The sequence below is a fragment of the Branchiostoma floridae genome, chromosome 14 (assembly GCF_000003815.2).
Source record: "Branchiostoma floridae strain S238N-H82 chromosome 14, Bfl_VNyyK, whole genome shotgun sequence".
Lineage (NCBI taxonomy): Eukaryota > Metazoa > Chordata > Leptocardii > Amphioxiformes > Branchiostomatidae > Branchiostoma > Branchiostoma floridae.
The window spans coordinates 2,761,319-2,777,439 of record NC_049992.1 but is presented as its reverse complement, the minus strand read 5'-3'; the positions used below and the strand labels follow the sequence as shown (position 1 = coordinate 2,777,439).

General features: G+C 44.2%; 1 protein-coding gene across 1 annotated transcript; it reads left to right on the top strand.

Annotated features, from left to right (window-relative positions):
- The first annotated feature begins 2,493 nt into the window (after positions 1-2,493).
- Positions 2,494-14,179, top strand: LOC118431030 (glutamate receptor ionotropic, delta-2-like). The gene is made up of 10 exons (XM_035842103.1): positions 2,494-2,818; positions 8,451-8,479; positions 8,977-9,168; positions 9,672-9,836; positions 10,366-10,519; positions 10,976-11,200; positions 12,008-12,150; positions 12,640-12,758; positions 13,066-13,276; positions 13,593-14,179. Exons 1-10 carry the CDS (start codon positions 2,722-2,724, stop codon positions 13,734-13,736), a joined length of 1,479 nt encoding a protein of 492 aa, XP_035697996.1. The 5' UTR covers positions 2,494-2,721; the 3' UTR covers positions 13,737-14,179.
- The last annotated feature ends 1,942 nt before the right edge of the window (positions 14,180-16,121 follow it).

The window sequence follows — 16,121 nt, the reverse complement described above, 5'->3', positions numbered from 1 at the left end:
GTCGTGTCAGCGGCCGTGTCAACCCCCGGCATACCGGAGACCCCTGAGGAGATGGTGAGGAGGGTGGTGAGGGAGTGTCTCAAGGAGAGCAAGATGGCGGTCCACACTTAGCGTTCCTCCTGCCGTAACGTCTAAAACAAACGTCTCGGTCAAGCAAAATCATGACACAGCTCCTTTCGAATACCATCTGGAACATATAGAACCTTCTGTTCGATTTCGAACGCCTACGTCAGGAATAGCGCTGGTAGGACAGAAATGGCCGCCGCCTGACTTCGGTTAATATTATGGGCCATAGAACTATCTAAGAAAAGCCCATGTCTCCTCCTTTTACGGTTGTCATTATTTTGATAAAAGGTGTTTTTCAACTTAGCGGCAGCGGCAAGTTTCGTCTGTCAAGCGCTATTTTGTCGGAGGTGTTCGAAATAGAACTATGATCGAACAGGGGGCGCAGCTTTGATATAGTGATGTGCGGATACTCTTACTAGATCTAGACGAAACGCTTTATCATAAGACGCCGCAATACTTTACAATAACGTTACACTTTTTACAAAAGAACCAAGATACTAGAACTGCACTCCTGTGTGTGACGGCGGTTCGCCCTTTACTTAGCTCTACTCCTGTTGTAACGTCTTTGACCGTTGGAGCGCTGTACCCTGGGGACCATCCGGGATCGGGCAGCTAGAACAGTTTATTCGGTACCTCAAGACAGCCAGGCCCGCCGAGCTCCTATTAGCGCCCCGGGGAGTTTAATTAGGTCCACCTGCCGGGTAGCGATAACTCCTTCGGGCTTAAACTCCCCCGGAGCGCTAATGTGAGGTCGACGGGCTGACTGCCTTGGCTCCCCGAACAAAAACTCGCTAGCTACCCGGTCCTGTCACCCAGGGTAGCAGAGCCGCTGCGGTCAAAGAATGTTCCGTCGAGCACGAAGTGGAAGGACACCTATCGGCGCCCGCGGAACTGCAGTCCGTTACAGTCGCATGCAAGTCATTCAGTGTCTTTGCTTGAAAGTGTACTACGTACACAAATGGACAGGCTTGAAAGTTTGCTACTCTCTAATCAATACGTATTTCTTTTGATCAGATTTACAGACCGAAACACAAACATTACGTAGAAAGCAGTGCCAATAATATGTGTTTGCTTGTTGAATCGTCCCCGTTAGGAATCGTTGTTAGCCCACTGTATTGTGATATGTGATGCTACCATAGAGGGTTACTATGGCTCTTTCCTGGGCAAATAAGTACAGATAAACACCTATTAACGGAAGGAGAGCCATGCCTCGCAATCACGCAGTCTGTACGGACTTTAAAGGGTTTATAACGGCTAAGCTTTCTCTGCGCTCCTCACTACAACATTGTGTTAAACAAATGCAAAGTCGAATATTTTAAAGCTATGTCGGAAAAGAAATACAATATCTTATATTCTGATCTGAAAATGCATGGGGAACCGACTTGTCAATATTTACCATGACTTTGCACTTTGTCACTCCAATGGGAAACTTAACCCAGTTTGGCATGGAACTACTCGCATAACGGTCACTCGTTACTGTTTTTGTACATTTTGTTTGAACCTTTATATATTCATAAAAGCTCAAATCGGCCTGCGGGACGCTTTTCATTGAGGTCATGAGGGAAGAGGCAAGGGTCAGATAAAGTATATAACAGAGATACAGTTTTACTTTTGTTCAACTTCAATTGACTATGTACTTGGTCGTCGTTCTTTTCAAGATATTCTTTGAATGGGAATGCGGTCCAGTATGACGTTATATCATTAGGTACTATCGACGCGCTACTTACGAAAAGGTGTTTTTTTTTTTATTATCAGAAAATAGGTTCAAATTAACGCAGTCATTCTTCACATTCTGACTCATTTCTCTGGACAGTGTCCAACACAACATATAAACATATAAACTAATGTGTGGTGACTACTGTATTCCCAATACACCCCCCTTCCCGCTTAACGCAGTCCCAATGGAAGTCTCCGGCCCCGCAGCCGGCTAGAAGCACTGGGGCTCATTTTGGGTGATAGGTTTGGTTCGCGATCTTCAACATGTGGGCCAGGTTCTTATGTAGGAAAAGTCGTTTCGGCGCTTCTTCTTTTTTCCAGGCATAAAAACCTGGCACATTCGTTGAAAACCAAGAAAAAAATGCTGGCCCTAAAAGGCTGCAAAGGAGGATACCACTAAGACCACACGCCGCAAAGCGTCCTGTACTAATGACCTGACAAACATCCACCTGTATTCGTCTGGGGACAGTCCACTACAGGTTATCACTGGGGGTGGTCAAGTTATCAAGGGGAGATTCAGAACATTCTCTGTACCAGAATATACACATTTTACCACTTTTCTACGTTTACTTATTGGATTTGACGAATCAAAGCTTAATATTAGTCAAACTGAGATCGAGAAGAAATCCTCGAGTAGAATGGTACCACCCCCATCCCCACCCCGAAGACAAAACCCTCTCCCTTACCTGTTGAAAGGTGACACCTGATATCTAAGTTTCCACCTTTACCTGGTCACACCTGTCAACAGGTAGGCCGACGACAGAAGTAACCGTAACATGTTCCTTGGATTCCGTCATTCACCTGAAGACGCTCCTCCCCTTTCAACCCAAGACGTTTAAGGCGTACCGAAACACTATCCAAGCCGCTGAGTATCCGGAACAGACAAGGAAAGACTGTAGGCGCTGTTTTGTGCAGTGGAAGAGTCAGACTGTTGAGGACATGTGGCTTTCCGTACTTGTGTTGTCGGTGTGGTGGGCCTTTTCTGCGGGCCAGACAACAACTGCGACCACCTCGGCAGCCCAGCCGTCGGTACAAGGTGCGTTTCTCTTTAACAACGTAATCAGGCGGCGTAAAGATGGTATTTTTAGCGTGCAAGGACATAAAAACATCTGCGATTGCCGTTATTACCGCATATGTGTAGACGACACCGCCTATAAGACAAGAGACAGGGCAAGCAGACAACAACAGTCGCACGGCTATGATGTAACTTTCCAAGCAAAGGTGGGGGCAAGATTGCGATGTTTTATTACAAATGTCGCGTTTTTGGTCCGTACTCCTCAAAAAACAGAGTTATGATTCTCCCCACCGGATTAGCTTGGAGAATGATGTAACTGTTGTTGGTATAAAGCGTTCACAAATGTCCAAAACGAGTCCAGGGTATATCAATTCACTGTTGGTTCTCCTTGTTTCCTGTAGTAACAGGCATACAGCAAATAGGGGTGCTTCTAGTGGTTGTGTGTTAGTCCTGTCTGTCAGAAGAACAGACAACAACCACAGCACAACCGACATAGCAAGGCGATCATTTTGAAAACCTGGTCTGGCTAATTAGGCCTCGATCGCATACTAGTAAGTCGTACGATCAAAAACCGAGGGCATTCTTGTCATGCATCTGCTGTACGAAATTAAACTGTTTCGTGAAGGAAACAGTGAAACGTGCAAAATACGAAAAGAAGGTAAAGGTACTCTTTTACTTCCACGTCCGAAGTCAGGTATTTTTACACCTGGCTGAAGTGAGGAAGGTTGTGTAAAATGCCTTTCCCAAGGGCACAACGTCGGGGCACGGCGGGCATCGAACCCGGGTCCTCTATTGCTAGGTTTTGAGCACTACACTCTATCAGTTACGCCACGAGCTCACGACGCCACATAGATAATATTTAATCCTGCGACGTGAAAATCTCAAGACGACCTATGACAAGTTTAAGCGCGTACAAATGTGAAGAAAGGCGAATCACGGCGTCTTTTTTTTAAATTTGCGTGAAAAAATAACATTTTTAGACACAGGATAAAAGCTCCTGTTCTAGGAGGTCATTTTCTGTTTGGGGAACCCTTTATCAATCACAGTAATTGATTCATTATTAATTCAAACCTATTTCTTTACAGTACATAATGTACGTGTACATAGAAGTGGCTGATCACAACGTCCTTTTAAAATGTATTGGACTTCGTAATTTCGTCTAAAATATAGGCCTCAAACGCGTTTTCAGGGCGATTTGCGCCTATTTCCGTACATAGAAGTGACTGATCACAATGTTTATTACACTGCCACCCTTTGTGTGTTTACCTATGCATGCAATATAGAGATTAGCCGGCTCAACAGGGATGTTCGTATCAAGGTTTTAATCCACGACTATAAGTCGCGTCTAAAGCTGAAGATCTTTCGTCATGGAGATTATCTTTTAGAGAGACCGAGGTCGCACTTATAGAACTATGACAACGTAATGATGCAAATAACCGCTTGAAAATGCAGGCTTTTACTAGTACCGCTCCTGTCCGCTATGAAACCATCTTTTTGTATCATATCATTGTTATAAAACAAAGTGCAAATTTAAACGAGTTAAGAAAATCACGTTGGTTGCTAGGAGCTGTTGCTGAAATGAATAATTCTGGCTACAAACTCACTTGAACAGCTGTTATGATTACAACAAGCGGTCGCCATGGATACTAATTGCCCCTTGTGTATCTTTCCTTTATGTCGTCATTTGCAAATTAATTCCGGTAATTTCCCTAATAAACCAGCTACAAACTGCGATGAAATGTCGGTTGAACAGGTACTGACACATGTTTCTTGTTAAAATTAAAGTTGCCCGGGCATCCGTGACAAATGCTTATGGGTGACGCCCATCTCCATTTCTGTAGCTCTTGGGCCGCACATTTTCGCAAGCCTCTATAGCTGGTGCCTAGTCCGCTAGTAGTGGTGTGAACCTAACACCCATACTATTCCTCATTAGTGCCGAGTGCTAATCAGATAAAGCAGCATGTACCATTTGTGACTCCTGCTTTCCCACGACTTGTTCTGCTAGAAGAAAATGACGTCGACACCGCGTACTGTCATAGATAGACGTTGAAACAAATCACTTTTAAAAGATCCAACGAAAGTTGGCCTGGCGGCTGGTCCTTCCCTACCTTCCAAAATCGTACAACAAAACGTGTATGACGTGTGAGACTGCTGGTTCAGAGAAAGAAGGTTGACCTTACAAGGCTTTGAATCACTCGATAACTCAATCAGTAACATGAAAAGGCACACACAAAATGAACAAAGAAATTGTCTGCTAGGTTTGTTACAAAGTTTTTGTTCAAGACATTTTTTCCCAATTTCTTCACGCATTCTAAACCCGCCGCATGCCTCTCGTATGAATCAACAACCACACTAGGTTGTCACATTTCTGTAACAATTATTGTCACATGTGAAACCAAGTTTGCTACATTAGGCGCGGCGTGAAACGGATCTGTTACTGGGCGCGCCTTTGTGTCTATAACAGGTGCCTGTTAGTTACCATGGAAACCGATGGAATCTACTTTGAATCAACAAAACTCAATCATTTGTTACATTATTGTAACAATTCCCGTCGCCAAGGTCGTCACAGTGTGGCAAGCTAAGGATATCTAAGGTTATTGGGGCGTGACTTTGTCTCAGCTCTGAGAAGAAACGTGTTCCGAATACTGAACAAAAGCAGCGACCTTGAATTACTTTTTACGCAGAACAAGAGCCAATACCAAGTCGCACCCCTTAAATGAATGTCTCGATGTCAAGTTGATCCCTGTGCAGATTATATCGTGAATGCTTACCTTCAGATATATAGAAGTTTATTTGCAAGTTCGTGCCCGAGGGCTAATTGCAAGTACATGGTATACACATAGTGACAATGGACAGTCATAAACAATATTCTAATCTAATACTAGTGTTGGCTATTTCTAAACAGGTTTGGTTTGACTTCTTTTTTGGAAGCAGATATATATTGAATTGTGTACATGATAAGTAAATGATTATTTGGCACATAATATATATGTAATGTCTTTGCAATATCATGTAAGAACGATTGACAGAAAACCGTTGTTGTTTCAAACGATTTGTGAAAAGTTTCCGCAACAAGTTGTGGCGTCCTATCAATTATGGGACTTACGTCGACGAAGGTTTAGACAATGTACAAAGAAAGAAAATGTAAACATGTTTCACTCGCCGTGGCGCCCGACTCCAACAACGTACCCAATCCTTCATGACGACACTCAGAAGTACAATCCCAGTAATGTTGTCATGTACGCCGAGTCTAACAACAACAATGGCCCCGCCAAACTTATCATTGACAAGGCGTTCACGCTCCAGAAATCTGGCGTTCCTTACATCGGTGCGATTCCGCGGAACAACGGAGATACAAACTGGACCCATCAAGTGAACGAAGGTATCTCAAGGATGTGCTCTAAGAATGGGTGGCACTTTTGACAATACCAATCTCGAACCAGAGCATATCTCTCCGTCTGAAGAGACAAGGAACTATACAACTGGCTACGAGCCTGACGGCATACGTGAGAAGAGATCGTCCATCAAAATATTCGTCTGGGAACGTCCTTCGCAGACGCCGTAAGATTTCCATGCTGTACAGTGACGGCAAGGATATAAGTTGAATATAACTTAACTCCGTCTTGTCATTTCAACTTTGATGACTTGTGAAACAAAAAAGACATGAGTTGACATGAGTGGCATGCCTATCCACCGCGTCGAATGTGACCAACTTGATATGAAAGGTTTTGTCATACCTTTCGTTCTGTGAAAAATTCAAATATCAATTTGTTCCTTCGGCCGATGGATTTCATCCTAGGCGTGACAAGAGATACTGACCATCCCTGAACTCAAAACAAGGTTGACATTTCTGTACGTATAATTGACAATTATTTCTCATATTAATCAGTGGTTGCAACGACGGCCTATCCTACTTATAATATGTCTACCCTCCCTAGAAATTCGAAGGGAAGACCTTATATTAAAGTGCGCGAGGTCTCCTCTCATTTCTTAGTTCAGATCATGATCCGTTACCCCCATCACCTACAAAAACCCACAGTAGTATCAAAACATACTGAATGTTTTATCGCCCTCCTAAGCACCACTGTGAAGAGATATAAAGTACTTCAGGTACGTATTCCAAGCCTTGTGCACGTATATTTATTTTTTTTTGTTTTTGAGCCGACACAAACGACTATTTGTCACATTATAGTAACAATTCCTGTCACCAATGTGGCCGCGGTGTGTTAGCCTGGGAATATCCAGTTTTAGGGCGTGTCTTTGTCTCAGCTTTGAGACGAAACGTGTTCCCGCTGTTTGGCAACAAAAATTACGTCACCAGATACTCACCAAATAGACTTTACACGCCAGGTCGCGCAGAACAAAAGCCAATACCAGCGCTCGCTCTTACCTGAATGACGTGATGTAAAGTAGACGCCTTTAAGAATATATCGCGTACGCTAAACGATACAGGTGCAGAGGCGGCGGCACCATTTTTTAGTTGTGGGGGCGAACATTTGTTATATCACTAAATCGAGGGCCGGCGCGACGCTTCTAGGGGGGTCCGGGGGCATGGACCCCCGGAAAAATTTCAAATCTAAACGCTATTTCCTGTATTTTGAGGGGCAAATTTTGCTGCCAGACTAAGCTAACTTCAATGACATTTCTATCAAAAATACACATACATATAGTTTTAGCTTTAGTTATTGAGGGCGACACCCCCAACATATTTTCACCATCTCGAGCGGCGAAGGTACGAGCCGTTGCAAGGTAGGTTATGGAAATGTTTTAAATCTAGACCCTCTGAAACGCCATTTCCTGTATTTTAAGGGACAAATTTTGCAGACAGACAAAGCTGAATTTAATTAAACTTCTAGTAGAGAAATCGATTTTTGAGGGCGACGACCCACGCACCAACATATTTTGCACTACGTCGTCGTGAGCCCCGAAGACGCAAGCCGCCGCAAGGGATTTTTGGAGAAATTTTTAAATCTGGACACTTTGAATGCCATTTCCTGCATTTGAGGGAAACATTGTGCTTGTAAACAAATCTAAGTTTGATAATGAAATTTCTACTGGAAAAGGTCGTGGGGGACGACGCTCCGGTAGCATTTTCCCACCATGTCCAGTGCCGACGGCGCGAATCCTCACAAGGGATTTTGAAATCTGGACCCTCTGAAACGTCATTTCCTGCATTTTCAGGGCCAAATTTTGCCAGTAAACTAGCGAGATTTGATGAAATTTCCATTAGTGAAAATATACACAAGAGTTTCAACTTGATTTTGAGTGTTTCAGCTTATTTTATCGTCGCCCCCACGACCTATTTTTTGTGGGGGCGGCCGCCCCCACTGCCCCCATGGTGCCGCCGACACTGAGGTGTCAGTGTTACGTGTCTTCTATTGTTTTTCACGGTAGTTTAGAAGTGATAAGGCTTGGGGTAAGTTTTACCGTGAGTGTCAAGGTTGGGTGGGCCTGGTTTGTAGTTCAATACTGGCTAACGGATTATTTTCCAGAATTCTTTGCACGCAAAAGTTCGCCCTTATACAACGGCAATTACACATGGCAACTAACGGCTTACATTTCACATTCTGTGCAACTTGATTACTCGTTACAAAACCTGTGAGAGTTGGTATTGAATTTGATGAAGTGAATGAATTTTGTTGTCTTTTTACAGGTCAGTTCTTTCGAGTGGTGACATTTGAGGTGAGTCGTCTGACACTACTTCTTATAGCTTCGACACCTTATCGACTTTTTAAAAATTCATCTTGTCATTTATTCCAATACAGTTTCATTCATTCATTCGTTCATTCATTCACTCAGTCATGCATTTACTCACTCACTCAGCCACACACTCGTGATCTACTGATTAAGTCATTCAGTCGCTCCCTCTCTCCCTCCTTTACTGCTCCCCCCTCCCTTCCTCGCTCACATACCGACAGCCAATCACTCTCAGTCACCCACTCTTTCACACACCAAATTAAACCTTGACAACTCTCCCAAATTTCTTTAACTCTTTTTTTCCGAACTAATTTTTTTACAACTCGCACTAGTAAGCCTTGTTACCATGAAGTTCTTGGAATATAGCATAAGAACAAAATATCACAAAAACCCTGACGTACTTATGCCAAATAGCTCTTACTGAAGGAACTAGATATGATTTTGGAAATGTTCAAAAATACTTTCTGCGTCACTCCCCACAGGAGGCTCCGTTCGCCGTGAAGTCCACCACTAATAACGAGACATCCTGGCGCGGGTTCTGTGTGGATCTGCTGGAGGCGCTCGCCACCAGGCTGCAGTTCACCTACAACCTGACAGAGTCGTCAGACGGGCACGAGGGGACACTGCACGCCGGGACGGGCTGGACAGGCGCCGTGGGGGACGTCGTGGATGGGGTCAGTCAGGTTATCTATCAATTAGTAGTAGTAGTAGGATGAGGTTTGGCTCTCCCCAAACACGGGACCCCCAATTTAACGCCCTAACCGAAGCTAGGTACTCATTTTCACCTGAGTGAAGTGAAAACCCAAGTGAAGGGGAAATGTGTAAAAATTGCCTTTCCCAGCAAGGGCACAAGATTCTTTCAACGTAAAACAAAGTTGTTGCTCTTCCTTTACTACACCCCAAGGCCATAACGTATTGTTTTTGACAAGTCTGTCTGTCTGTTGGCCTTTGAGTCTGTCCTACGATTCCCACAAATACATTTTTGTCCGTGGGATGCAAAAGATTCTTTAGTGTTGTATGTTTTCTGATACGTTTCTTTTTAAGACCAAAGGGCCTATGGTCAGACGTCTGGCGATTATAGAACTAACGAAAAACGTCATTTGAAGATTGTTTTTATGCGTAGGATTATTCTATTAGAGCTGCATCTAACTGTCATATTCACATCTGTTCATCACAGAATGCCGACATGATCGTAGCCGCCCTGACGATTACGTCACACCGGGAGGACGTCATCGACTTCACCAAGCCTTATATGGAATACGGGATCGGTATGCTAATGAAGGTGCCAGACGTGCACGGGACATACGACTTCTGGGCGTTCCTCGCACCCTTCACATTAGAGGTACAAAAAATATTGGAATCCTAACTTTTATAGAAAGTAGATCGTATGTCATAGAGAGAGAAAGAGACAGAGAGGTGGGGGAGATAGAGAGCTAAACAGAGACACACATTGAGAAAGATACAGACAGACATGGAGAAACGTTATGTGAACATACCCAGATACATTTTTTCTACCAATTACGTCAGATTTCCTTCTATGTCGATGAAGTTTAGACACCCAGGTGGTAAAACATTAGATATAAATTTAAAGATAATCAGCCAACTAGACAAGTTTTGTTAACGATCAGACCTTTCATATCGCATCCGTTAATAACAATTTACAAAACCTATGTAGTTTATCTAGCTGACATTAAACTCTAATTACGAAAAAACTAAACTTATTTTAATAACCTAACCAACACTGGGAAGATAGTCGGGACTTACGTATTGTTAAATTCATTAAATTGAATGATTGATCTGACTGAAGAGATACAGGTTGACACTCTCATGCCATAATACCTGTATTTCGCATCACGTCATCCGTGACGTAGGTCTGGATGACCATATTAGGTTCGTCGCTGGGCGTGGCCGGTCTGATGTTCCTGCTCGCTGCAGTGCGGAGTAGACTCACTAGGGGCGCTCTTGAGGACGAGGATATCAACCTGGGAACAACCTTGTGGGTGTCCGTGGGGTGGATAACTGGAGGTCAGTTTCAGTGTTCCCTTGAAACTAGAAACAATTTATTTGTCAGGTAAAGTTAGAAACAGCGACCAATGCTTAAAACCTTTTACAGCTTAACTGACACTTTGCTGATATTTTGTGAAAAACTCGTCTGGTACTCAACGGTTCATATTGACCCCCAGCGGGGATCTTCACACCTCTTTGAAAATCGAAAAATCTTGAGATTTATAAAAAAAAAATTAAAATTTTGTGATAAATCTTGAGACGCTTCGAGTCAATCTTTAGATTTTTCATGAGAATCTTGATGTCTTTATGTTCAGTGTTAACATTCTTTAAAAGATCTCAAGATTTTTTCCAGACTCTTTAAAATCATCACAAGACACTTTCAAAGGATCTCAAGATTCTTCTGAAAAATCTAAAGATACGAAATGTTTGATGAGTCAGATATAGAGTGAAAAAAAAAACATCACTATGTTTCAGACATTGCCATTCCCGGCGGGATCTCCATCAAAGTTCTCGGGCTTTCCTGGGGCATCTTCACCCTCGTGGTTGTGAACACTTACACCGCCAACCTGGCCGCCTCGCTAACCGTCAAGTCTCTCCAGACGTCAATCAACTCGCCCGACGATCTGATTGGTCAGACGGCGATTACGTACGGGATTGAGGTGGACACGGCCATGCACAGCTTCCTGCAGGACCAGGAAGGTGAGTCGAGTAGAACACGAGTAGATCACGAGTAGAACACGAGTAGAACACGAGTAGATCACGAGTTGAACACGAGTAGAACACGATTAGAACACGAGTAGAACTCGAGTAGAACTCGAGTAGCACACGAGTAGAACTCGAGTAGATCACGAGTAGAACACGAGTAGAACACGAGTAGAACACGAGTAGAACAGGAGAACTCGAGTAGAACACGAGTATAACACGAGTAGAACACATCAAACATGGCACAGAGGCGCTGTTTGGGGTTTACTAACTTCCCAACAACAAGAATGCCAACCTGAAACACATCGACATGAAAACTATACTCAGTTTCTTTTACATTTAAACTAATCCACTGCATAACTTTCTGTTATTGTGGCTGAAGTCTTAACGAACATACGATGAGCTGGTGTGTTGCACCGAACGGCTGTTATACCGGCTATACAGATACAGATACAGATACAGACAGATACGATCTCTACTCATTTGTGAAATTTTATCTGTTTATTCCACAAGATGTGGACGTAAATCCTTAACGAACAAGGGCTTGCCGCAGTTTGTTTGCAGGTTTAGACGCACCAAGACGGGCTGCAGATAAGCCTGGGCGAGGCTAATTTTGCATTGTTTGTTTCCAAAATTCCAGGCCTAGGAAAGACTTACGATAAGGTATGGAGACACAAGGACGGGCTGCAAACTAACTTGAACGAGGTTAATTTTGTACCATTTGCACCATTTACATAGCTAGACGCAGCGATATTGCCTTCAGAGAAGCCCAAACGAGACTAAATTTGCACCATTTGTTTGCAGGCCTGGAAACAACGTACGACAAGATGTGGACGCAGATGCAGACGCACCCGGACGGCCTGCAGACGAGCCTGGACGCGGCTGTGACCAGGGTTCGCGAGGGGGACTACATCTTCATACACGACGGGCCGTGGGTAGAGTACGAGGTATCAGCTGTTATCGTTAGAGAATACAACACGGTTTGCTCCGTTTCACCGGAGGTAACGCCAGTTCACCTTTATCCGTGGGGTAACCTATATCCGTTGCTTTTATTTTAATTACAAACAGGGTATTCATTGATCCGTTGACTCGATATCCCGAACTACCCTCTTTTATAAACAACTGATATAGATCACCCTTCGGATAAAGGTGAACTAGCGTTGCCTGTCCGTCTGTGGATCGAAGAAATCTGCAGAAATGAATACAACAAATCTTCTTTAACTTCATTTCGCATTGATCAACCAAATAGTGCAAATAGTTTGTAACCACGTGACTTTGGGTGGCTAACACCAGTTTCACCTGTTGAGGCACGTGATTCGAGCAAACATTTCAGTAACGTTACTCATGCCATATCACTGGACATGAATGCATACAGCCAAGCATTGATCCGCTAGAGGGAGCTTTTTGAAGGCCCCAACTTTATTTTATTCCCGCAGGTCCTCCACGACGAGGCAAACAGTTGCCAGTTGATGATGGTGGGGAACACTTTCTTGCACAGGAGTTACGCCATCGGCCTGCCACACGGCAGCCCCTACACAGAGGAACTCACCATAAGGTATGTATAATGTTTAAACTCACGTGATCATGACGTGGACATTGTCCGCCATGGTAGATGGTTAAACCTGGAACTTTGCCGCACGGCAGCCCCTACACAGAGGAACTCACTATAAGGTAGGTTATCGTATCATTTTAAAACTCACGTGATCATGACGTAGGCATAGTCCGCCATGTTAGATGATTAAACCTGGAACTTTGTTTGACGAAGGTCACAACAAAACGTTAATTGTCATCTGTTAAGTTAAACGTATAGAATAAGACAACATTCAGCATTCGTACGAATGAAGTTCCTGTTGTTTTTTCAGCGTCCTTGAGATGAAAGAAAACGGAGAGATTGACGAACTGACGACAAAATGGTGGCCGGCCTCGGGGTGTGACCTTCATGGGGGATCAAACGCCGTTGGAAGCGGGGAGGGTCACGTGATCGCCGAGTTCTACGGGATCCTGAGTATCCTGGGAGCTGGGGCGGGGCTGGCTCTGATCGTGGCCGCCTGTGAGATAGCCTGGTTCAATTTGGTGAGTCAAACAAATAAAGATGATTCACCTTGGTGTATTATTGCAGCCAGTAGGTACCCAATCTGAGTAATGAGGCTGTTTCGAGGCACATCGAACACCGTACCCCCCATTCCACGTCTCTCACAAAAGACGAATGCAATCCCCTACCCAACACATATACGTGGTGCGTTACCACTCAGCCACAGAGACATGTCACAAACGTGTGAAATTTCGTTCTTCACTACCTTTAAAGTAGAGAAGACGTCCTAGTTGAAGGTGGTATTACAAAATGAGCTTAGTCTACCTGATACCCGACGAGTTTTCTTTGCTCCTGCAGAGTGTGAGGAAGAAGAAGGTGACTCCTGCTACGTCAGAGACGCAGGAGGAGATGATCAGGAGAGTCGTGAGGGAGTGTCTCAGGGAAACAGCCAAGGTGGAGGAGTACAACCTTGATGATGCTCAGCACACTATCTCACATTGACGACAGAATAGAGCCATATTTGAAGATTGTTAAGGCTTGGGTCCCAATTTGGGAGTATACGGGCCTGAAAGCCAATGCCCTACCCCTTCCAGTAAAAATTTCAGTACGGCCGGGCCCCGGGTTTATTTTAAGTTGGAGTTAAAATCGACCCGGGACCAGGCAACTGGTAATATATATATTCATACATCAGAAGTGCACATATGCTGCTATCTGGAGAGAACATTCTTTATTTTTGTCCACACATTTACACAGATTGTATTTATTATTAATAGAAGTGGAAATGTTAATAAGTGTCAATGTTTTTATGAACGTGTATTTTGGCATGAAAGAAGAAATCCATAATTCTTTATTTCAATGTTTTCATATCTATTTTGTTGCTATTCAGAGTTTATTCAGGTGACGTTACCAAAATCTAGTCATTAAAGAGAAAACGCAACTGTTTACTCAGAATGTAAAAGCCATTTATTTGTGAGTTATGTACAACAGAAGTGTTTGTCACTGTCTATAGTAGTAAGTATTGTTAATACTAAGTACTAATATCTGTAAATATATCCAATAAACTTCTACTTTTCAGTGACAAGAAAAGACAACAATGATAACGTTCAATACAAAGCATGACTTCGGTGTCTTTGTTTTCAACCCCAGTTGCTCCTTCAACTCTGTTTTAGTTCGGCAAGTATTTTGTGGGGTCGTGTGGCCTAACCTCAGGGTATTTGACCCAGAACCCAGAGGTCTTGGGTTCAAATCCTACCATGCTACCGATCTTGTGCCATTGGGAAAGGCAGTTCACACGACTTTCGTTTCTCCGCTCAGATGTAAAATGGGTACCTACCGACTACCCTTTACATACATCTCTTTTAGTAATGATAGTTGTCTATTTCAACCTACAAAGACTAACTAGACATAAGGCAAGTGGGAAATCCAGTCCATATTCCTACTCGGAAATACTTTCAAGGGCACTATCATATGTTAGAATCGTCATATTTCAACTTGTAACTGGGTGTTCACAAACGTTTCCACTGTCTTTGAAATTACACGATGCCACATAATTGTATCACAACATGTTAAGTTATCACTGTGACTGATTCGTTTGTTAGGGATTACAAATGCGTACTCAAGTTACCCATTTGGTATAAGGGGCCCCCCTGCCGAGCAGTTCACGGACTGTTTTGGCATTTTCGGGGGCCCACGTGGCTCCGTGGGACACCTTGCGGCACCCGGGGGTATTTTGGGTCCAGTCGGGCACCAACTTAAAACGAACCCGGGACCCGGTAACAAATACTATTAGACGCCGTGACCTACCCGTGGGGAACACCGACAGGTAGCCATCCCCCCGGTATTCGTATCCGGCAGTCCACCGGGACAAATTTGTGGCTTCAGAGCCCCGCCGGGGCTATATTCCTGACGGGCACCGGAACCTTAGCCTTGGACAATTTCATGGTTACCTATTTCTTTCTAGAGTCCTCATCAGGCAATGTTTTTGGCCAGCGTGAACCTGGACAGCTCGGCGTCGAAAACATAGACGTCATCTTGTTCAGTCCTATCGCAGGAGCACAGCACGGCGGTGATGATACTTCCCACAAGCAGCACCCCAACCCCTGTGATGATGGGGGAGGGGGGCGTCCGGTCTCCCACATCCAAGCCCCGTTTGACGTACAGTGTGCACGGTCTCTGGCTTAGCGTTGCCGCGTAACACAGCCCCGAACGTTGGGTACAATTCCTCCCCGTTAGCGCGACGTTAACGCTGAAGGTAAAGTCTCTCAACCCGAAAACGTGGCAGTCAAGCTTGTACCCGGTAATGTTGATACGGTTGGGCACAGGCCTTTCTAAACAGGCTGATATTCTGGTGTCAGAAGATTCCAGTTCCTCCGCCTTCTGTTCGAGTTTTCGCACGAAGCACTTCCCGACGTCCTTGAAATCCTCGCAGTCACAAATCGCCTCCTTGGCGATGAAGAAGCACGAGGCGTTTACTACGCAGGTCTGAAACTCCAGCTCGTGATTGGTCAGAAAGGGTCCGACGTCACTAGAGGCGCCGTTTCTTATTGGTCCGGAGTTTCTGACGTTGTACTGACCTCCTGCGACTGATTCGAACCGATCCAAAATGGTGGCTATGACTATTGCAGTGAACCACATTGTAAAGGGCTGGGCTGGCACCATCATACTATCCGTTCAGACTTGTCACGTCACACGGAATCTGGCTCTAGAAGGCTTCCACGTGAATCCAAAATCTGGAGAAAGATATAAAGAGGCATGATTATCTCAAAAACAATTTCTCACATACTGAATCAGGTCCGGTTCAGGTCCAAACCTACACCTGATCCTCTTGACCTGAACCGGACCTTGACCTGAATTTTCTGTACCGGTACCCACCCCTAATAGGAACTC

Excerpts from the sequence above, each read along its gene's own strand:
- LOC118431030 (XM_035842103.1), top strand. The coding sequence starts at position 2,722 with ATGTGGCTTTCCGTACTTGTGTTGTCGGTGTGGTGGGCCTTTTCTGCG. Across the intron at positions 9,837-10,365 it reads TCGCACCCTTCACATTAGAG|GTCTGGATGACCATATTAGG; the intron begins GTACAAAAAATA and ends TCCGTGACGTAG. Across the intron at positions 10,520-10,975 it reads CGTGGGGTGGATAACTGGAG|ACATTGCCATTCCCGGCGGG; the intron begins GTCAGTTTCAGT and ends ACTATGTTTCAG.